The sequence below is a fragment of the Ictalurus punctatus genome, chromosome 16 (assembly GCF_001660625.3).
Source record: "Ictalurus punctatus breed USDA103 chromosome 16, Coco_2.0, whole genome shotgun sequence".
NCBI classification, from domain to species: domain Eukaryota; kingdom Metazoa; phylum Chordata; class Actinopteri; order Siluriformes; family Ictaluridae; genus Ictalurus; species Ictalurus punctatus.
The window spans coordinates 21,671,181-21,695,709 of NC_030431.2; the positions used below are offsets into that span (position 1 = coordinate 21,671,181).

A 24,529-nucleotide genomic window follows, 5' to 3' on the forward strand; every position below is an offset into this window, starting at 1 on the left:
GCTACTTATGCTTTACCAAAGGTTGTGTAATATCAGTCTTACACTAAACTACACTGCTAATGCATAACCTCAGACTGAAAAACTCAGGGACGCGTTCTCCAAAAATAATGTGCTCCAGCCAAACATTTATGGACACAATTCAACAACAGCACATAAACTTAGATTTAAAAGTGAGTTTGGAGTAAAGCAAGTTTTTTGTTGTTGTTGTTTATCCTCAATACAGGGAAACATGTTTGAATCTCACATACTGTATACTACAGATACTGTGGATAGAGATTAGACCGCATAGACAGCACTTCTGAGCACCCTTTGAATCTGAAACGCTTGGATGCACAGAGACGCCCCACAAGACCACAAGTGTGCCACTTGGTAATGGGGGATACACACTTCCCTCACTCGTTAGGCAGATCACTGTGTAGATCACGGAGTAGACGTGAGCTGAGTATTACAGGGAGGACAAGAGAAAAAGAACCACACCGGAAACACATACTCACATAATACATACATAATACAGGCCATGGGGCATAACACTGAATAAGAGAGACACTGTGGCACCTATCATTGTTAGTGTGTGTGTGTGTGTGTGTGGGATGTGTTCTCAATCAGTACTTAAAAAAAAAAAAAAGTTTGTTGTTTAATATTATATGAAAAATGTGATATTTTGTTGCGTAGGTTTAATTTAATTCATGGTTTTGGTGCCACTGTCTCCATTTTGTTCACAAGGTATGACGTTTTCCTAAATGTGTGTATAATTTTCAGAAATGCGAGTGCATTTTCTGAAGCAAACAGGAAGCTCGTTCGCAGATACAGTGATGGACTGAACATCGCCGTACTGATTTGCCGAGAAGAACGAGCTCTAGCATCATAGCTGAGATGCTGCAATGTGTGTTTGTTTTTTTTTTTTCTACGAACACCGCGTTTATATTTCTGTGAAGGATGTGGTTTCTACAGCAGCTTCCTGACACGTTGTGAGGTGTGTGACAACACACAAGAGTTTTTCTCTCTGTCTCTCTGACACTTCTGTGTGTGTGTGTGTTTACTCAGGAGGTTCTCTGGGGGTAAAGAGTGCCTGAGAGACCCTTTTCGATCCTTTTTAGGGAGCTTTGGGGTGATTAGTTCGGGAGCAAGACGCAATGGCGTCGCTCCTGATGCGTTTATTTCGTGTGGGTGCAGAGAAGAAGAAGATTCAGCACTATGAGCACCTGCGCAGGGATGTGGACCCCGGTCAGAGCTGGGACACACTCGGAGAACTCGGGGATGGAGCGTTTGGGAAAGTCTATAAGGTAACTGTCTGTGGTGAAGGAAGATAATCCTGTGAGCTGTGTAAAATATTTGAAGGCCTTACTTCACTCATCTAAGGAACTTTAGATCATTTTAGTGTCTGTGTGTGTGTGTGTGTGTGTGTGTGTGTGTTTTAGAGTATGCTACACTATAACACTAGCACAATAACTTCATAAAATCCCTCAGATAAATAGAAAAAGAAAAAAACCCCTTCATTATCAACACATACAAACACTGTAATTAAGCCTGTAGGCTATTTTTATTCACCTTGAACTAAAATAATGATTTTGGCTGGTAATTGTGTAAGTTTTAAAGTGAACCGAGTGAACCGGGCAGGGTTTTAAACTCTAAAGTCTATAAAAGGAGCTCTAAAGTCTTACAGATGCCTGAAGAAACATATCTAAAACTCAAAAAACAAAACCCCCCCACACACTAACATCCTACCACCCATTAAATAATCTTTAACACACCATATTACACTCTGACATTTAGGGTTACTGCGGAAATATAAGCGTACAGCAGCGTGTAAGTGTGGTCATGTTGACTGTCAGAGAGAAAATGGATGCTCGAGTGATTTTAGATTCATTTTATTTACTGATACAGAGTTCATTGTAATGAAATGAAACCTTCTTGCTGACGTGTTGTATCTTAGACACTGACCACATTCTGGCATTTATATTGAGTATCTCAGGGATGAAGGCTGATATTAACTTACTGAGACCGCTAAAACTGTTTTAGACACAAATTTAGAGAACTTGTGACCTTAGAGAGAACCTTGTAATAACAAAGTGACAAACTGATTAAAGGTCAATTTGTAGAGTTCCTGGTCAAGATAGTCATGCATGGTATTAACGTCTGTTATATTGTGTTGCTTCATTGTGTTTGCTCAGAATTCATTCAGTATGTAGGTCGACTGCACATCCTGGATGCTCAAGCGGTCGTGCGTTTCAGCGTTGAATGGTTTAAGCAGGTTTAGAGTAAGGTTTTTCGAACTGAGGAAACATTTCTGGTAGTTGGTACTTGACTTGGTAGTGATGTTCTAAACCCTGACCTACAGCTCAGACATAAATATCTCTGTATTTGATGTTGATTTGTTGATCTGGCAGCCTGTAGGTGCAGCCTGTATTGTTGGTTGAAATTTTCATTCTGAGCTTGTGTTCATGTCTGTGAAGTTTTCGATGCTGTGTGGGTCCCCTTCAGCTGCTCTTGTTGCAACCCAAAAACATGCCCATAGGTATATTTGTGTCTTGGTGTGAGTATTTGAAAGAATCCTGGCTTGTGTCGGATTGGAGTCATGTCAAGGGTGTGGTCTTGCCTTGCACACTTTCTTTCATGGGATGGGATCTGGTTCCATTGCCACATAGAATTGGATAAATCTATCTAATGAATAAAATAAATTGGTGATTTTATAATATATTGGTAATTCTTGCAATACGATTGTCACAATTAATCCGAGTGAGATCGCCAAAGGTGACGGTTACTAAGAAGGAGCTATGGATGTGCTAAAATCTTGAGAAGAACTAAGACTTAACAAGACGAATCCCTGGTCTTCTGGCCAACATTAGGTAAATATTAAAGCTCATGCTTACTGCTCACAATGAGGAAGATAATATACTCCTAATGACTGTAATCAGTATATGTAGGTGAAAGAAACTGGTCAAATATCAGCGGTCTATCAAGGAATGGGGTAGACCTCAAGAGCAGGATCCTGATGAAAACAGGAGGTTGTAGACCTCAGGATAGTATGGATGGGATATTGCATGATTAGTAACCAGATGGAAGCAGGAGCGCATAGATCTTACACTGACTACGTTTACATGGACAGCAGTAATCTAATTATTGACCTTACTCTGAGTAAGATAATAATGTGATTGAGGTGTTTACATGAGTCGCTGTTAGAATACTCCTTTCATGTACCCGTTTTACATGTTTTAGAACATAATTAGATTAACGACACGTGTCATTACGTCACCACGCCACGCCGTCCGACGTCCCTCCAGAATTTCACGTATCAACATACAGTTCATCTTCGTTATGGTACCGTATACAGTTTTGGGTGTTTTTATTTAAATTTTTTATGAACGCCTTAAGTGCGGTTAATTATTTGTCATGCTATATGGGCAAATAGACGACTGTTTGAAGCCGTGGGCTGCGTCCCAAACCGCGTACTTACCGTCTATATAGTAACCGAGATACATGTATTTCTCCTACTACAGGCCGATAGTAGGCAAGTACGCGGTTTGGGACGCCGCCGTGCTCTCTTGGTCGCCGTAAAATGTTGAGCACTGCCGTGTGTGATCGTATCCTGTCGCAAAATGCGGTGGAAACTCTCACAAGACCTTAATAATGTGATTAAGGTGTGTACATGTCTGTAATACACGTTGATAATGCGACTAAAACAGGAGTACTCCACATGTCTTAATTCGATTTGTGTTTACTCCGAGTATGACTTTAATCAGATTAAGGTAATTAAAAATTGCTGTTTACATGGTAGTTTTTTAATCATAGTATCGTCTTAATCGGATTAATAGTGGATTATTGTTGTCCATGTAAATGCACTGAATGATAGAATTTGGATCTGGAAGTAGACCTCAGGATGGCAAAAGATTTCAAAAGAGAGCAAGAGCTTGTAGGAATGAGAATGGTGGATGGGAGCAGAGCACTGGAGACTTCAGGAATAGGATCCAGATCTTAGCAGGTGGTTGTGGTCTTGGGATTGCAAGAGTAGCATGTAGATCAGTGGTGTCCCATCTTATCTGGATGGGTGCAGGTTTTCATTCCAACCAAGATGAAGCCACACCTGATTCTATTGAAAGCCAAGATCAACTGATTAAACAGGTGGAATCAGGTGTGGCTCCTGCTTGATTGGAATAAAAACCCTTCTCCAACCCCGGCTCTTTGCAACCCTGGCGGCTGTGGCTCAGGTGATAGAGCGGGTTGTCCATTAATCATAGGGTTGGTGGTTCGATTCCCGGCCCACATGACTTGGGCAAGACATTGAACCCCAAGTTGCTCCCGATGGCAAGTTAGTGCCTTGCATTGCATCTGCTAGTGCCTTGCATCTGCTCCCATTGGTGTGTGAATGGGTAAATGAGACACAGTGTAAAGTGCTTTGGATAAAAGCGCTATATATATAAGTGCGCCATTTACCATTTATAAGATTGGACACCCCTGATGTAGATGGAAGCATGGGCTTGTAGATCTGATCTCAGAATGAAAGAAGGAAACTAGATGGAAGAAGTGTTGTGTAGGTCTCAGGATGGCAGAGGATCTGGATGGAAGTAGAGCTTAGAATCGCAGAAGTAGAACCTAAATGGAAACAATTACTTATAAACCTCAGGGTGGTGGGAGTAGGATTTGGAGAAGAGCAGAGTATTGTAAAACATATAGAATATGATCCAAATGAGAGGAGGGGTTTGTAGAATATTCAGGACCTTGTAGACCTCAGGATGATAGAATTTGGATACAGCTGCAAGTAGGATTTTGTAGACCTTAGCATGGTTTCACATGGGGTAATTGGCTTGGAGATGTCATCAGTAAGATCCAGATGGTAGCAGGAGTGACTTTTTTTTCGAGCTTAGGGGTCAACATCACACCACCACAATGGGACTGCTTTTGGCTTTTAACTGTCCACAGCCTTTCTAGTTCCTCTGTCACTTTCTGGTGTTTCTAAGGAACAGAACCATTTCTTTATCTATTCTATGCATTTGAAGAATATAGACTTATAAACAAATTGGAAGGAAAAGTTTGTTTAATTCATAATGATAAAACAATACAGTGCAATAAAAGCATTTTCTTCCTAAACTGGGTGGCACAGTAGTGCAACAGGTAGAGTTGATGCCTTACAGCTCCAGAGTTCGGGATTCAATCCTAAGCTTTGATGACTGTACTGTGGGTTAACCCTGGGTTTCCTCCCAATGCATTCACTATTCTAACACTATCGTAACATGCCCAGAGGTGCGAAGGAGTTTGTGTATTTCCCTACACTGGATTGGCATCCAAGGGTTCCTACTTTGTGCCTAGTTTTACCAGGAATGATCCGCATCAGACATACAGTTATAGACGAGGGTCGTTCCATCTCAAGCAGTCCAACTCAGATTGCTTTACCATGTTAAATTTTCCCAAATTCTAAAATGTTACTACATTTGATATTGGCAATAGTGAAGCATGATCTATCACAGGGTTCTTCAAATCTGCAGAATTTAGCTCCAACCTGCAAACTTACCTGTCTGTAATTTTCTAGTAATCCTGAAGACCTCAGTGTCTTCCGGTGTGTTTGATTAGGGTTGGAGCTAAACTCTGCAGAAAAGTGGACCTTGAGGGCCTTCAAGGGACTTCTGAGCTGTAGTCACTTTCAGTTTTTATCACAGGAGAAACAACACCATAGCTCTGTTCATTTGTAAAACACCCAACTGAACACTGTACTTCCATATTTGGAGCAAATCTATTCACACACATCAACTGTACACCTGTGTAAACATGATAGATCAGGGTTCTTCAAATCTGGCCCTAAGAGAAGTCTCAGACCTGAAATGTTCTGCATGCACACTTTACTTTCCTAGGTACCCCTGTGGGCGTCTGTGGTTCAGGTGATAGAGTGGGTTGTCTACTAATCATAGGGTTGGTGGTTCGATTCCCGGCCCACATGCCGAAGTGTCCTTGGGCAAGACACTGAACCCCAAGTTGCTCGCGATGGCAAGTTAGCGCCGTGCATGGTAGCTCTGCTCCCATTGGTGTGTGTGTGTGTGTGTGTGTGTGTGTGTGTGTGTGTGGGTGAATGAGACACAGTGTAAAGCGCTTTGGATAAAAGCGCTATATAAGTGCAGACCATTTACCTCGTAAAAAAAATTAAGACTGAGATTCGAACCCTTCCTGTTATAAATTGACCGTTATAAATTGACCCTAAAGGTGTGAACAATCTTGGGCATTACATTGGATTTAAGATCTAAATTCTAACGAACAAGAATGTGCAAAATGTTCATGTACCTTGTAATGTGCTCTAGAGATCAGTTTTTGTTCCAAGAAGCTAGGACCATCCTGAGCCGAGATATTGAGGTTTCCATAAACAGCTGTATAAGCAAAATTTGTTGTTTGCCATGACACAAAGATGGCTGCCATGGTTAACCAACTAAAATAAACAAACAAATAAATAAATAAATGCATATAGCAATACATAGAGGTAATCACTCAAAAATTTTTAAATGGTCAAGCAACCAACTTTACAATTATTGGAGCACTTGAGATGGACTGACCCCCCAAAAATCCTGTATTGGCTGAACTTTTGATAAATTGTGATACATATTCAAGATTTAAAATTTTTTGCTGAAGTCAGTGTTGTGACTTGAGGGGCCCGTGGAAGTAGGCCACAAAAAAAAAAATTAAAACGTACAAAGAAAAGCAGCAGCGTTCCTAAATAGAATAGAAATGTTTCCTTCTGTATCAACGTGTCAAAGTTTTAATTCTGTATTTGTAGGTTTCCTTGGTAACTGTGTAGACAGATTCAGACATATGCTGTGGTTAAGTACACTTCCTGTTCAAGCAAAGTCTGAAAGATCAGTTAGAGATTTCCTCCCCAGTGTGTGTGTTTGAATTTCTTTGTGTCTGAGTAAAAGGCGGTGTTAGGTCAGCATTTAATGCTCACACAAAACACACATGATTCATCAGGTCTGTTCATTAACACACATTTCATGAGGATACATTGTGTGTGTGTGTGTGTGTGTGTGTGTGTGTGTGTGTGTGTGTGTGCGTGCGCTTTGGTATCATAATTCAGAATTTTGAGTAATATCTGCCCACTTGGGGCCCCATTTCCATTGTACAAGGCCATTTGTACAATGTTTTGGCACCCTTGGCCATATGACATGCGGTATTTTATTGCTCTTTGAAGTGAAGCGTAGTAAACACAGTCGCTGCGTTTATTTTTCTGTGAGCGTTAATGCACAGTTACTTTATATTTGATGAAGTTAAACAATAAAAATACAAATAAAATAGCAATTGTGGCATGTGAAAAAGTTTGGACACCCTTCCAATTGCGAAGCTTCAGAACATATTTAGCATTAATGGACACACTAGGCCTCGTTAGGTAGGTCAAGAAATACCGTTAGGAATAACCATTCCAGAGCATAATAATCTCTCTGACTCTTCAAACCTTGTGCTAACCCTCAACAATACATGGGGTCCTCTAAGCAGATAACTGATGCCTACAAAGCAAGTGAATGCACATGTTACACATGCACTTACACATCTAAATAAGCCAGACGCATCTGGACTGATGAAGTGGGATGACTGCGAAAAGGGGTGTTGTTAAGTACTGACTTTGTAGGGTGTCTTACCCTTTTATGCATGTCCCAAGTACTATTTTTCATCAAGTTTCATCAATTACAAAGTACCTGTGCATTAATATTTGCAGAAAATGTTATTTCCATGGTTGTGCTTTCTTCTTTTCACACTAGAAAAGAAACAATGTATGTCATTTGCCCAAACTTTTGCATACAACTGAATGTTTACCTAATAAAAGGGCTAATTTTGTGTTTATGTGTGGGTGTTAGGTTCAAAACAAAGAAAATGGTGTGTTAGCAGCAGCTAAAGTTATAGATGTTCACAGTGAGGATCAGCTGCAGGATTACATCACTGAAATCAACATCTTGGCAACCTGTCGCCATGGCAACATCATCTCATTGCTGGAAGCTATCTACTATGAAGGATGGTTATGGGTAAAAGCTGACTGTCTTTCTATCTATCTATATATCTATCTGTCTATCTGTCTGTCTGTCTTATTGAGTGTGTTCTCTGTGTGCAGATCATCATTGAGTTTTGTCCTGGTGGCGCGCTGGATGACATCATGTTGGGTAGGAGTGGCCTGACACATATCCTCTGAAGCCCTCCGTTTTCTGAATGCCTTCATACATGGACGTGTGTGTGTGTGTGTGTGTGTGTGTGTGTGTGTGTGTGTGTGTGTGTGTGTGTGTGTGTGTGTGTGTGTGTGTGTGTGTGTGTGTGTGTGTGTGCACATGTGCAGAGCTGGAGCATGGCCTGTCAGAGCAGCAGATCAGTGAGGTGTGTTTCCAGACACTGCAGGCTCTCTTTTACCTGCATCAGCACCACATCATCCACCGAGACCTGAAGGCCGGAAACATTCTGCTCACCATGGAGGGCCACATCAAACTTGGTATACCCAAACACACACACACACACTCGAAATACACACACTAGAACTGCCTTTATTTAGTGCTGCGCTTTGTATCTGTAGCTGACTTTGGAGTGTCAGCAAAAAACAACAACACCCTCCAGAGACGATCGACTTTCATCGGGACGCCATATTGGTAAGCAGTTCCTCTGAGTAGCTACATTGTGCAGTCTACCGATAATTAAAACAGTACACAATCTACAGTATATTTAAAGAATTTGTTTCTAAAATGTGATGAATATAAAATTCTATTCTGTTTTAAGGTGTTGAAAGATGAGTTCAACCTTGTCTGTTTTTAAGAAAACGCTACATATAGAGGCTAAATTAAAGCGTTATGCTTTCGCACCAGCTCCAACAGAGACCGACAATTTTACACATTCATTTAAAAACATTCAGTTTTATTTACGTAGGCTGAAGCGTTATATGACCGATTAATAGTTTTAAGATCATCACGAAGATGTTTTAGATGTCTCTGGACTGCCATAAATCTTCATCCTACTGCAAGTATATGATCATTAGTGCATAATGTTTATTAATGCAGTTTAATTATATAATCATTAGTCATGGGTGTGTAACAGTTAATGATGAAAAAGTGTGTGTTTGTATATAAATGTGTGTTGCAGGATGGCACCAGAGGTGATAATGTGTGAGACATCGAAGGAGAATGCGTACTCATGTAAATCTGATATCTGGTCTCTGGGCATCACGCTGATCGAGGCAGCTGAGATGGAGCCTCCACACCACAATCTGAACCCCATGAGAGTGCTGCTGAAGATCACCAAGTCTTCTCCACCCACACTGACCAACTCTCGAATATGGTGAGTCTGTCCATTCATCTGTACATTCTTACACCCACACTGACCAACACTTGGACATGGTGGATCTGTCCTCCAATCTATTTCTTCAGTCAGCCCTTCATTAATTCATCCTTCCACCCACATTGTCCAACACATATCTATAGTAAGTTTGTACATCCATCCATGTATCCAGAGTAAAGCCTGTCTATGGTGAAGCTGTCTGTCTAAACTATGGATCTGTCTCTGTTTTCACCCATGGTGAACCTGTCCATCTGTCCATCCCTCCATTCATCCATTCCTCTGTCCACATTGTCACGTATTCAACTATGGTGAATCTGTTCAAGCATCTAGCAATCTTTCTACCCACTCTGTCCAACATGCACCAACAGTAAATCTGTCTATCCATCTTTCATTCATCTATCTACAATGTCCAACATGTCCATCTATGGCAAATCTGTATATCCATCCATTCATCCACACTGTCCATTTATACTTTGGATCTGTCTCTGTTTTAAGCCATGGTGGACCTGCCCAACCATATGTCCATCTATTCATCGACCCATGCATCCATTGTTCCACCCTCACTGTCCAAGACAAAGAAATGTTAAATCTGTCCATCCTTTTATCCATTTATCTGTCCGTCCCTCCACCCACAATTTGCATCTATGGGGAATCTGTATCTCCATCTATTCATCCACACTGCCCATCTAAACAATGTACCTGCCTCTGATATCACCCTTAGTGAACCTGTCCATCCATGTGTCCATGCATCCCTCCATCCATCCATCATCTATCCATTCACCCACTCACCCACAATGTGACTGCTGGAAGTGGACTCAGAGACAATTTTTGCTGATATTACTGATGGAGCTGAATGTACACAGGAGCTTGATAACAAATGCTCTTTTCCTCCCTTTGCTGCTTTTTGCTTTTACCAGGTCAAACCATTTTCAGGACTTCCTGAAGAGGGCGCTACAGAAAAACCCCGAGTCACGATGGGGAGCACAGCAACTACTCGCCCACCCATTCTCATACGCTGGCCGGAGCGGGCAAACCCTAAAGGAGCTCATCGCTGAGGCTAAAGCAGAGGTCACAGAGGTCATAGAGGCAGAGGTACAAAAAATGAAAAGAAATCAATAAAAAAAAACAAGGCACAGAACTCTCATTCGCTACTCACATAGGATATGAAATTCTATTGTAAACATAGTGTTACAATTTGTTTGATAAACAAACTTTGTTTAGATAAATCCCATTTTTGTTGGACTATTGATGGGAAGGTTGCAAGTTCAAACCCACCGACCTGACACTGCTGGGCCCTTGAGCAAGGCCCTCAACCCTCAACTGCTCAGTTGTATAAATAAGATAAATGTTAGTCGCTCTGGATAAAGGTGCCGAAATGCATATCAGAGCAATGCTGAGTTCTCGAATCTGATTGGTCTGAAGCTGTTGATTAATTTTCTGTTACAGCAGATCTGACAGTACTTCTGGCTAGATAGGCAAATAATAGCTTTATATCGTGTTGATAATAGCTTTTTATATGCGTAAGAGTTAATTCACAGGGACTTGTCTGGTGGACGCACCATATAATCTAAGCCTAATAATAAACTGATTTTTAAAAAACGTGCTTTTATTTAACAAAGATTAAATACAATGTCTGTAAGATGATGTTAATTTATGGAAGGAGTTTTCAGTGATATGAGAAACTTTCCAGGAGAATGTCTACAAAACATAAGAGGTTGCGCTTTACGGTTTCTCTTATTAAGTTTAAAAGAGAGAAAACACAACAGTAGGCTGGTCACAACAAGCGATAACAGGACCTAACTTGTTTTGTGGTCGTTCTGGATAGTTCCAAATATAAGTATAAACTGATATATAAAAAAAAAGGATGATGTAAAATGGGTAGATTGTTGTGCAAGGTATTAAACACTCTAGAGCATACTGCTATAGGAAAATAGTAACCTTCTATAATAATAACCTTCTATAATAATAATAATAATAATAATCTTATCACTGGATTATCTGTAGCTGGACATCATGTTCTGAACATAAATGGTTGTGTTTATCTTTCTATTAGTCTCTTTCAGATCTGCATTCCTCTGTGGATGAACTGACAACCAACACAGAGACACCAGTAATGCAGGATCCAGCAAAAGATGAGTCAGAAATCCCTCTGACGCCCTCATGTGAAGAACCCCCTGAGGTTCCTAGTAATCCCGAGCCAAACAAAGTCCCCAAAGTGACGCGTCGGGCATCTGGTGCCCTCGATAAGGCACAGAAGAGAGTGAGGCGTCTGTCTGTTCCGGGAAACCTCCTGTCTTTCCTGACTCGCCGTAAATCAGGAATCTGGAATGATGATATGAAACACCTGGGGAATCAGGAGCAGCAGGAAGTCACCGTCAGCCACAACGAAGGAGACTCAGAGACAAGTCCACAAGAGACGGAGGACAAAAGGATGGAAAATGAGGAGAAAGCTGAGGAGGTGAAAGGTGGATCCGATCAGAGCCCGGATAAACCTGCTGGAGAAACAGAAGAGAAACCAATGCCAGAGAGAGACATGGAGTGCAAGGACATCGATGCAAATGGTCACAAAGATGAAGAAGTGCAACAGGAAGAGGATTTATCTGAACAGGAAACACTACAGGATACAGAAGTTAAGAACAGTCTAAATGCTGATCAATCTAAAGATGAGCAAACGTTTTGGAGATGTCTTAGGGGACCGGTAGAAAAAGACGACAAGCTTGGAGTAGCTGATTTGCAAAATGTTCTGATCGACACATTGTGTTTGGAAACCTTAAACAGGAAATGTGAAACAAAAGAGAGGCGTTTACACGATTATCTGGATTTGGCTGGATATGACAATGCTTCTAAATTCTCGTCAACAGTGGAGTTAATCAGAAAGCCGGTTGTGGAAGTGTGTGTTCCGGCTTCTGAGGAAAAGACAAGCGAGGAACGGACAGAGAGCGTAATGCAGGTGGACGTGACAGAGGATGGAGAAGGACAAGTTGATGCTAAAGAGGAGGAGGAACAAAAGATAGCTGAGGATGGAGGCAAACAAGAACAGGAGGTAGATGTAAGGAACGAAATGATGGAAGACACAGTGAAGGAACAACAGTCTGAGAATGCTGAAAAAACAGTGCGAATAACTGATTTATCGAGCGAAGAAACAGCACAAGCCCAAAATCAGCAAGAATCACAACTGAAGGAAGAAACTGCACAAGATGGACCATCTGAAGCAGAACCAAAGAAAGAAGAAGCACCAGAAGAGAAGGAGTCCAGACATGATGCAAACTCCAACGAGATCCAGAGTGCAGGAAACAGAAATGAGGATGACGACGTAACAACTGACCAATCAGATGAGCCTAGGACTCTCACAGAGACTGATTCTCAGAACGACTCACTTGCAAATGACACAGCAGAAACGTCAGAGCTTCAGACTGACATTCCAGCATGTAGCGAGACACAGAGAGAGGAATTGAGCTCAGAAAAGACCAATGGTGTTTGTTTAGACAAAAAGCTTACCAAAACCACCAAGCAGGTTAGCTTTGCACATGCGCACGAACAAGTGGAACTGATCGAAAAGTCTCACAGCATCTTGAACGGCAACTCAAATGTAGAAGCACCTCACACCGAGTCAAATGGTTCACTACATCATAACATTAATCAGCACAACGACGAGTCAGCGCTTTCACCACTAAATGAAACGGTGAGTCAGTGCAGTGAAGAGTTGCCTTCCAACAGTTTATCTCTCTCTTATTGTTTGTCATTTTCTTGGTTCTGATCATTAAGCCCATTATTTCACGTGATTAGTTGCACCTGGTGGGGCACGGTGGCTTAGTGGTTAGCATGCTTGCTATGTTGCCGTGATTGGGGGTTTGAATCCCGCCTCTGCCCTGTGTGTGCAGAGTTTGAATGTCTTCCCTGTGCTTTAGGGGTTTACTCTGGTTTCCTCCCCCAGTCCAAAGACTGGAATTTCCAAATTGTCCATAGTGTAAATGTCTGTGTGATTGTGCCCTGTGATGAGATGGCACCCCATTCAGGGTGTCCCCTTGCCCTCTTCCCCAAGTTCCCTGGGAGAGGCTCCAGCCTCCCTGGTGACCTGTGTAGGATAAGTGGTATGGAAAATGGATGGATTGTTGCACTTGTTTCTTGTTTCCCATTTTTGGGAATCCCATAATTGGTCACAACTTTCTAATGGTCTTACAGACAATTGGTTCCCTTATTTATGCTTTTTGTACTCTTCCTGCTTCTCGCAAAGTTCTCAGCTGTGGTCTCCTGAGCTTCGGTAGCCAACTTTTTAGTGTAATTGCAATTATTGGAATAACCATAATAAACTTGCTTTATTGGATACAATAATGAGGTTTTGAATGCTCTGTGTAATGGCTTGAGGTTTTGGTTGGCTGGTACAAAGGTTGTAAAATCATGATTGGCCGGTCTAATGACTGTGAGGTTTTTATTGACTGGAATAATGTCTGTTGTGTTTTGATTAACTGGTATAATAATATCTGTGATGTTTTGATTTGTTGATGTAATAATGACTGTGAAATTTTGAATGGCTGCTATAATGACTGTAATGTTTTAATTGGCCCAAATAATTGCTATTAGGTTTTAATCATGCCAGTGTAATGATTGTGAATTTGTGATTGGCTGATGTAACAATGACTGTGAAATTTTGATTGGCCAGTATAATGATTTTGAAGGGATTGAAGACTAAAAGGCAGCCGTGACACATGAACTACGAGTTGCATCCGAGGCTGACTGATGTAAAAAGTTACACACCGCAGAGACAGCTGATGTCCAACGCTCATCTTAAACATGAGCTCAAATGTACATTACTAACAGTATCAGCTCATTTTTGTATTCTGCGTTATTGTCCTTCTTTCAGTCAGTCAGAAGACACCATACTGTATTCATTAGTAAAGGCAGAAAAACATAAATCTGTATAAGATGAAAATAATTGATAAACTAATAACACCTGGTAGTAGACTTTATGTGCTACTGTAACTCATTGTTTTGTTGTTTACCTGCAGAATTTACCCGTGGGCCGAAAAACGGTGAAGAAAACACGAAGATTTATGGTGGACGGACGCGAGGTGAGCGTCACCACATCAAAAGTGATCAGCGAGAGAAATGATAAGGAACAGCAGATGCGCTCAATCAGGTACTTTCACTCAAGAATAAATAGATAAAGTGTATAATACTGTGCATCCGGAAAGTATTCACAGAGCTTCACTTTTCCCACATTTTGTTATGTTACAGCTTTATTCCAAAATGGATTAAATTCATTATTTTCCTCAAAATTCTACAAACAATATCCCATAATGCAACATGAAAGAAGTTTGTTTGAAATCTTTGCAAATTTATTAAAAATAAAAAACAAAAAAAGCACATGTACATAAGTATTCACAGCCTTTGCTCAATACTTTGTTGAAGCACCTTTGGCACCAATTACAGCCTCAAGTCTTTTTGAGTATGATGCTACAAGTTTGGCACACCTATTTCTGGGCAGTTTCTCCCATTCTTCTTTGCAGGACCTCTCAAGCTCCATCAGGTTGGATGGGGAGCGTCAGTGCACAGCCATTTTCAGATCTCTCCAGAGATGTTCGATCGGGTTCAAGTCTGGGCTCTGGCTGGGCCACTCAAGGACATTCACAGAGTTGTCCTGTAGCTACTCCTTTGTTATCTTGGCTGTGTGCTTAGGGTCGTTGTCCTGTTGGAAGATGAACCTTCGCCCCAGTCTGAGGTCCAGAGCGTCTGGACTAGTCCTGACTAGTCTCCCAGTTCCTGCCACTGAAAAACATCCCCACAGCATGATGCTGCCACCACCATGCTTCACTGTAGGGATGGTATTGGCCAGGTGATGAGTGGTGCCTGGTTTCCTCCAGACATGACGCTTGCCATTCAGGCCAAAGAGTTCAATCTTTGTTCAATCTTTGGTCTGAGAGTCCTTCAGGTGCCTTTTGGCAAACTCCAGACAGGCTGTCATGTGCCTTTTACTGAGGAGTGGCTTCCATCTGGCCACTCTACCATTCAGGCCTGATTGATGGAGTTCTGCAGAGATCGGGGGCCCTTCTCCCCCAATCGCTCAGTTTGGCCAGGCGGCCAGCTCTAGGAAGAGTCCTGGTGGTTCCACACTTCTTCCATGTAGGGATGATGGAGGCCACTGTGCTCATTGGGACCGTCAATACTGCAGAAATGTTTCTGTACCCTTCCCCAGATCTGTGCCTCGATACAATCCTGTATCGGAGGTCTACAGACAATTCCTTGGACTTCATGGCTTGGTTTGTGCTCTGACATGCATTGTTAACTGTGGAACCTTATATAGACCGGTGTGTGCCTTTCCAAATCATGTCCAATCAACTGAATTTAAGACAGGTGGACTCCAATCAAGTTGTAGAAACATCTCAAGGATGATCAGTGGAAACAGGATGCACCTGAGCTCAATTTTGAGTGTCATGGCAAAAGCTGTGAATACTTATGTACATGTGCTTTTTTTGTTTTTTTATTTTTAATAAATTTGCAAAGATTTCAAACAAACTTCTTTCATGTTGTCATTATGGGGTATTGTTTGTAGAATTTTGAGGAAAATAATGAATTTAATCAATTTTGGAATAAAGCTGTAACATAACAAAATGTGGAAAAAGTGAAGTCGCTGTGAATACTTTCCGGATGCACTGTAGATAATAAAGTATGTTTTTTGTGTGTTTGTATATAAGTATGTGTGTACTTGCTTGAAAATGTGTCTGTATGTGTGCATGAAAGCAGAACTGTATGTCTTTGAATTAAAGGGAAACTGCAACCATACGTGTGTATATAGAAATAAAAATGCTGTGTGTGTGTGTGTGTTTGTGTGTGTGTGTGTGTGTGTGTGTGCAGGCGGCAGGAGTTGCATGCTCTGAAACTGCTGCAGAGAGAGGAGCAGCGAGAGTTCACACAGCTGGAACAAAAACTACAGCAACAAAGAGAGCTGATGTTCCGTCATATTGAACAGGAAATGAGTGTAAGTCAGAAGGCAGACACATATACACCTACAGTAGCAAAACACACACACACATACCAACCAAAGACACTGTCAGGTTCATAATCAACTAGTTTTGATTCCATCTATCCATCTCTTGGTGTCGCCCTCTACAGAGTAAGAAGCAGTACTACGATGGTGAACTGCAGCGTCTGGAGAAACAGTATGAACAGCAGAGCCAAAAAATGGAGACCGAGCACACGGCGCGTCTCCGAGAGGAAGCAAGACGTCTCAAATCTCAGCAAGAGAAAGAGCTCCGAGCCCTTAAAATGGACCCTAAAGAGGTAATAAGTCACCCCAAACAAGATAAACAGACTATTGGATGGAAAGTTTGTTCCTCTATGTTTGTTGAAACTTTAATAGAATTGGTATATGCAGCAACATGAAAAAAAATTATTTTGTGCACTCAAAATATCCTATGAGTCATGAAATGAATTTGTTTGCAAATGCAGACCCTAAACTAAATGACACGACGAGTGATCGTGGAACTGGGAAAGTAGGAAGAACTCTTGAGAACTTGATGCCTTTGTCACAATGAACAAAGAAAGAGAGCGGAATTTATCAGAAGGTGGAGCTTCAAGTGTGGACTTTCTCCCAAACTTTGTGGTGCCCATGGTGCCATGTTCTCTTATATTTGTTGTAGCTTCTGTTCTAATCCCATGTCTGCCCATGTTCTGTCATTGGTTTGTTACCCATTTGTGTTCACATGTTCTTTTTATATCCTCTGTGTGTCATTGTCTTCAACCAGCCCAAAAGAACCCATGTCATACCCCTCTTCATCTCCCTTCACTGGCTTCCGGTAGCCGTCTGTATCAAATTCAAGGCCTTGATGCTCACGTACAAGACCTTGTCTGGAACAGCACCTCCTACCTCAACTCTCTCCTTGAGGCTTACGTTCCCTCACGTTCCCCCACCGGTTAACGACCGCCGTTTAGTGGTGCCTACTCAGCGTGGCTTAAGGTCCCTTTCCAGAATCTTCACACTATCTGTCCCTCAGTGGTGGAATGAACTTCCATCTTCAATCCGGACCGCAGAATCTCTCACCATCTTCAAAAAACAGCTAAAGACCCACCTCTTTTTTAACCCCTAAAATGCCAACCCCAAATTATTTAAAAACAAAACAAAACAAAACTCTGGCTGTTACACCTCGGCTCTGCACACTTTGCTTCTCTAGAACTTAATTAAAGATCTTGTATGGTAGCACTACTTGTATTGTTATCCGCTTGATATATCGCTTTGCTTGTATTTCCTCATTTGTTGCCATTGGTTTGACATAGATTATCGATCATGGAACTTTATTTAACTTTGCACGTCTGCTGTTTTGACCCCTGCTATGCACTCATAATACAACACAACTTCAATTACTTCAAAACTCTATATGTTGGAAAATCCATTTCGAGATCGGCAAAACCATTACATAAAGGAAAGAGCATTTGTAAGACAGAGCTCGCGGTGCTTTATACAATTAGTGTAACGTAAAGTGTGTGTCATCTATTAATTGACTTTATTTTCTCCATAAAGTTGCTTGTTTAAAAAACAACAACAACAACAACAACGTCTTTGTGTATTACAGGAGCAGCGTTTCCTGCAGAAGCAGCAGCAGGAGCTGAATGAAGCGCTACAGAAAGGCGTACAGGAACACAAGAGGAAAGTGGCTTCCATGGAGTGGGACATCACTGTCAAATCTCAGCAGCTCAAGAGAGGTACAGCGGCCAAACCACACACAAAACACAACATTTACACCATACAATAATAAACAAAGTTGCCATAACACAGTCTGGGCATCATAGTTTAATTAAGGCGTATTTACTTTTGAAACAGGAATTCAAGGACATGTTAGCAGGTTTGACTTATTTCCACAACAACCAGTACACCACTTCTAAATCTGATTGTGTAATGATGTACTGACTACACATAAATATAAACTCAACACCACCTTCACCACCAATGAGAAAGTGAAGTCCATGGCGGCGATGTTTGTATGCCGCAGTGCAGGATGGGAAGTGTAGTCACTGGTTTGCTGTGATATGACACTGTGCAGATAAGAAAATGTGTTTGAGGCATTAAATCTATACGTAGAAATAAGAATAGTTTTAATTGGGTGTGTTGTTAAGACCATAAATGAGACTATAAAAACGTATCTTCGAGATCTTATATGGAAGTCATCGAGTAGCTAACATGCGCTAACCTGACAAGATTATTTGAGAAGATTTTAAAGTCTTATTCATTATGTCTAAAGTCATCATTCTAATGAGCAAACCTGACAGGAATTTAACTCATATAAATAATACTTCATAATCATCGCTGCTAAAGCTAATCGGACAGCTGACATGCGCTACACCTGACAGGATTTCTGAGGGGCTTCTTAACTCAAATTAGTAAATGTTTATTAAAGGTTTATTATCTTTACTGCAGTTAGCTAATATGAGGTAAACAAACAGAATTTTTGCTTTAAGTACTCATAAATGTCATCTTCACCCCTGTTTAAATGACTAACAAACTTGAACAGAAATTCAGCAATAAACTGCAAGCTGAGGATTGTGTGTATTTATTTACCTGCAGCACGTGAGTCAGTGATCTGGGAACTGGAACAGCGCCACCTGCAGGAGAAATATCATTTATTTAAGCAGCAGGTGAAGGAGCAGTACTCTCTACAGAGGCAGCAGCTCAGCCGGAGACACAGCAAGGTGACCTTTAAATGGTCTGAACAGCCTATGTTATAATACAAAGACCTTTCTTATTCTTATTCTTATTTTTATTTGTATTCTTCCTGTTTTTGCACAGGATGTGGAGCGAGTGTCCCGATTCCAGCTGGGCCTAATGGATGAGCAGAAGTCTTCTCAGGCTCAGGAAAGGACTCAACTCCAAAGGGCGCAACGTGCAGAGGTCAAAGGTCACTTAAATCGGTTTAGGCAAGATCTGAGGAGGCAGGGGTTGAGCGGAGCCGAGCAGAGACAGAAACTCACACAGGTAACGTGATGACGTACAGAATCTTGTCTCGTTTCCCGATTCTAATGTATAACCCACTATACAATGTAGGTATTTTTGTACCTTCTCTGACAGCCACTCCTTAAACAGGGCATACAGGATTCTTTGGGTTGGCACTGCGTTTTTTGGGGTTTTTTTGTGACTGTTGCGGCCAAAAATGATTGATTTTGCTGAGACCTTTTTTCACAATTGCAGTGTTGTGATGTGACTTGAGGAGTTTTTTGTTTTTTTCGGTGAAATTGCACAATTTTGTTTTTGTCTTTCGCAGCGATGTTTGTTGGTAAATGAGACCTTTTAGCTGTACTCGTGTTCGACGCACGTGAATCGAAGAGGGCTTTGGCATTGTGATGATGTCACATGATGAGTCTTGGCCCAAATCTGTGGAAATATTGAAAAATTGCAAGCTCCCCCAATTATTCCTTGATTTTTTTTATCCATTTCTGCAAATCCTGGAGGGTCTGCTTAACATCATCCACTTTGGGATGGATCGGTTTGGGCACACCTCATTTGTAATGACCAATCACAGGCTTGGTGATGTAGCGTGTTAGTTTGTAGAGTTCGCCCAGCTGCCATGAGCACAACATGTGTCCGTTTGCTCCACATGTGGAAGAAAGCCGAACTTCCTATATTCCTATATACTTCCTTCCTAACTTCCTGAAATTGCTTTCACACTTGGTGTTTTTTTCTCAACCAGCAGTGAAGGTTTTACATGTAATGCTATGTGGATTATAACTGTTTTGGTGTTTTTCCTCACAACAGAGCTGAAAAAAGTTCAAATTTTCAGAAAAGTGTTTTACCTCCACACCAAGAACTATTTTTGGGACATTGCCCAGTACACATTATGACTTTTACTGCATACTGCATACAGTCAAGTCACAGCAAAGACAAACAACCTCCTTATCATCAGAGTTAACCCAGTCTTTAGTCCATCTGTATTACTGATAATAATAAACCCAATCTAGATCTTCTAGATATCTTTTTTTCCCCCTTCATATTAACACAAATGTCACAATTTTCTGTTAAAAAAAAAAGCTGAAAACACATTTTCAAACCATTCGTTATGCACGTATTCTACATAATCAGAGCTGGAAAGTGGAAAATAAAAAAGGAGAGAGAGAAAGGTTAATATAGAGCTGAGGCTGTGAAGAGTATTTATCAGTAGTTACTTTTATCTAATCCTCTGAGGAAAGATGTAGTCGCCACAATCCACTGAGTGAAAGCTGGTGGTTTTTATTGGATTCCTAGCGAAATAATAATTGGCGTCTAGCGAATAAAGATGTCTGAGACCACTGAATATTGCATAGCAGGACAAACCTCAAGATGAATCTTACGTGTTTTAGATCTGGTTTATTATTTCAGTGATGGAGCCAGAAGCTGAAGAGCTTTGGGCAAGAAATGAACATATGACTTAAATTACATAGGGGATAGCATGACGTCTGAGGCATCTGTCATCTATGTTTGTATAAATTGCAGACCACAGAGCTTTAGAGAAATAGAAAATGTGATATTTAAATATTTATCCGTCTGCACTGTGCTTGTATGCACATTGTTATGTATAATGATTAATAAGGCTCATTAATGAGGTAATTCATGCAAATAATAGTACATGCTCTGTCACTAGCCGGATGTTTACATGCACACTGATAACACAAGTATTATACCACAGTGCTGATTAGTCAGAAGGCATTTATATCACAGGTTTATTTTAATGCACTCATTATTCTTTCTATAGTAACAGCTCATTCACAGGGACTTGTATGGTCGATGATCTACATTAGCTAAGGCTAATAATAAACAGATCAGAAAAAAACACTGCAAACACTGAACAACACTTCGCCCTGAACAAAGACACACAGGGGTTGAAATATACAAATTAATCAAAGAGGGGCAACAGAAACAGCTGATTACAATGATGACACATTAGGGAAACAACCAATCACAAGACAGAGGCAGCGACAAGACAGAAACCAAAACAAAACACACATGGTAATGTAAACAGAAACGCAGTTTTTCACAGATTGGTGAACCTCTGCCCATCTTTACTTCTGAAAGACCTCTCTAAGATACTCTTTTTATCCCAAATCATATTACTGACCTTTTCCTAATTAACCTCCAGCTGTTCCTTTTCAGTAGCACTTTCCTTTCCAGCCTTTTGTTGCCCAGTCCCAACTTTTTTGAGACGTACTGCGGCTAACAAATGACCTTATTTTTTTCTTAAAATGGTATATTTCCTCAGTTTAAACACTTGAGATGTTTTCTATTTAGATGGCTGCTTTAATCTGCTTTAATCTGGATAGTTCTAAACACAATCATCGTTGACATCTCGGGAAACCAAGAAACCTCGATCTGCGGAGAGCCTGCAGTCAAAAACTGAAAGTGACAGAACCCGTGCTAAAAGGCATGGCTTTTGAGAGGTGGCGAAAACTCCGAGATCCGAAGGAAACTTGCAGTTTTACGTTTCAAACAGAGATGGCGATAGAGAGGCAAAAGTTCAGTACTGCAGCTTTAAGAGATTAATAATGACCCTAGGGTTTGTCATAATTAGATTATTGAAACACATGTAAATGTTTAAATAATAATAATAATAATAATAATAATAATAATAATAATAATAATAATAATAATAATAATAATAACAACAACAATAATAAAACTTTTATATAGCACCCTTTAAAAGGCCTCTTAATGCACTTTACATAGGAAAAGAAAATAGAAACAGAAGTACATAGCGTAAAACAAAGTATAGAAGCATGCATTAAAGCATGCAGTTAATAATAAAATACAATTCAAAAATAATAATAACAACAATAGTAATAATAATAATTAAATAATTAAAATAAAAAATAATCAAGAAAAAGCTAGCCTAAAAAAAGTTTGAGAGAAGATTTAAGTACACTAAAAGACTGGGCTTCAGATCAGATGGTAGTGAGTTCCACAGTTTTGGATAATAAGAAGATAACCCAAGTCTGAGGGACAGTTAAAAGACCAGAATTGGAGGAGCAGAGATCATGTTTTGGGGTGTAATGGGTCAAATAGCTCAGCTCAGCCAAATACTGGGGTAAATAATTAAAATATGACTATTTGCAGTTTATCAGATTATTTTCTGAACATACTAAATGCAACACACGCTCGACCTATGACTGCAAGGAATTATTTATGGTGACTGTCATGTGTAACATCTCACCTGGGATCTTAGTTTATCTTTATATGGTCTGGGCTCTCTGTTTTTTTCTCTCTCTCAATCTCCCCTGCTGTCACCTTTTGGGGTTTGACCTCTTTATCTTTATTGGACTTGTTCTCTTTTCCTCCCTCTGTCTGTCTGTCTGTCTGTCTCTCAGTTTATGTCTGAGGAGGAGAGCAGGCAGAAGCAGGAGTTCAAGACTCTTCAGGAGAATCAGGAGATCCAGTTAAAGGAACTGCAAGATCAGTGTGACTCCAACATCACTGAGCTCCATCAGCTACAGGTACGCCAACACACGTCTATCAGTCTGCACTTATTCAACATCAATTCGTCTAACATTTCATCTAACAGAAATGCTCTATAGCTTACGTTTAATACTCCAACTCCTTATCATGTTGGAAGGAGTTGGAGTGGAAAAAAAAGATTACGGTGTTAAACAAATAAAATATGATGTCAGTGAGCCGCAGTGTGGTCTAGATTGGACCTTCAGTTTGAAATACTGTGTGTGTGTGTGTGTGTGTGTTTTAGAATGAGAAACTACAGCTTCTGGTGGATATGGAGAAGAAGAAGATCAAAAGGTTGGAAGACGAGCACACACTGGAGCTGAATGAATGGAGAGATAAACTAGCCTGCAGGAAAGAGGTACATGCATACATACATATATATATATATATATTTAATCATAGGTCATTTAGAAATGAGAGGGACACGGTCAAATAAAGTGTGTTTGTAGATGTGGAAGTCATTCCCTCCAACTGGTTTATCTGCTCTCATGCCTGACATTTAGAGATACGCTGAGGAAATTAATTACAGTTTGTGCTGCTATAAAATCCAGACAGACACCTGGTGTGTGTGTGTGTGTGTGTGTGTGTATAGGCACTGGAAGAAGACCTGGCTCGTAGAAAGAGAGAATGTGAAGGAACAAGAAGACGAAGCGAACCAGAAGCCCGATACGCTCGCCGCTCCAGATTCTTCCCAAACCTCAGTTTTAACTGACCAACTCAACTTTATGTGTTTATGTATATACTCTCTAAATGCACTCCGATCACGTGGAACTGCGGCTTCTTCTGATACGAACACAGAGCTGCATTTCTCCATTACTGCCATGGAAGCCAGTGTGAAGTGGGAGGGTTGAGCGATATGACCAAAATACATTACAATACTCATACATGACAAATTTCCATAATGCATTCTATTGAAAAGAAAGAAAGTCAGTATTATATCATGCCACATCAATCATCCCTACTGTGACCTTCAGCACACCACTGATGGCTTTCACGTATATAGTGTAAATGTAGTAAATATATACTGTATGTGTATATAGATGTGTCTGATACGGTGAATGTAAATAACCCGACTGTGTGGCTTGAGATTTGTACTATTTTTAGTTTGTGGTAAAACTATGCACATGTCAGTGCAGTGATGCTGCACTGTGTATATACCAAAAATATCTGACTCATTTTTACATCAGCGAGTCAAAATGACGTGACATCACTTCCTCTTGGACAGTGATACTTGTATCTTCCTGTGTTTCATAATTATTTTCAACACAATCTCATTAGCATGTCCTGATTTGAGGCAGCACTTAAGTGAAATTCAGTTCCTCTTGCATCATATGACATAGCAACTCTCACTGGCCTTAATTACACAATAAAAAAAAATTAGTCTAACTAATATTGAATGTGACTACTTGTTTGAATTACACAATACAGTAGAGGTCATGCTGACTAGTGGCTCCTGGCAGTAACAAAACAGTGTTTTTGCTAGCTAGCTAGCAGGCTAACATTCACACAGTGTGTTTAGGTGCCTGACTAGCTTATCTGATAGAGCGGACCTATTTTGTTGTGTAATTACACCCAGTGTTTTCGGACAAAAATGGAAAAATTTAAGTTTGTTATGAACTTTAATGAAATGCAGCCTGTTCAACTATTCTGTCAATTAGAAACATATCAAACTGAGACTGAGATATTTTCAATTTTACACCAATTCAATTCTGTGAAGTGACACTGTTTACACTACTGCCATTTAATTTGTGTGTGTGTTAGTTAGCTACACGTACTATGTGCTGTATAAATACAAATGTA

At 40.5% G+C, this 24,529-nt stretch overlaps 1 protein-coding gene across 1 annotated transcript; it reads left to right on the top strand.

Moving 5' to 3' along the window:
* The first annotated feature begins 959 nt into the window (after window positions 1-959).
* si:dkey-81j8.6 (STE20-like serine/threonine-protein kinase) lies at window positions 960-24,119 on the top strand. The gene is made up of 17 exons (XM_017489972.3): window positions 960-1,283; window positions 7,827-7,991; window positions 8,078-8,126; window positions 8,297-8,446; window positions 8,528-8,600; window positions 9,088-9,282; window positions 10,200-10,374; window positions 11,336-12,964; window positions 14,289-14,419; window positions 16,135-16,258; window positions 16,393-16,560; window positions 17,850-17,979; window positions 18,839-18,963; window positions 19,061-19,246; window positions 22,603-22,728; window positions 22,974-23,087; window positions 23,322-24,119. Exons 1-17 carry the CDS (start codon window positions 1,134-1,136, stop codon window positions 23,439-23,441), a joined length of 3,810 nt encoding a protein of 1,269 aa, XP_017345461.1. The 5' UTR covers window positions 960-1,133; the 3' UTR covers window positions 23,442-24,119.
* The last annotated feature ends 410 nt before the right edge of the window (window positions 24,120-24,529 follow it).

Coding starts and splice junctions, on each gene's coding strand:
- si:dkey-81j8.6 (XM_017489972.3), top strand. CDS start 1,134: ATGGCGTCGCTCCTGATGCGTTTATTTCGTGTGGGTGCAGAGAAGAAG. Junction 9,283..10,199: donor CTGACCAACTCTCGAATATG/GTGAGTCTGTCC, acceptor TGCTTTTACCAG/GTCAAACCATTTTCAGGACT. Junction 14,420..16,134: donor CAGCAGATGCGCTCAATCAG/GTACTTTCACTC, acceptor GTGTGTGTGCAG/GCGGCAGGAGTTGCATGCTC.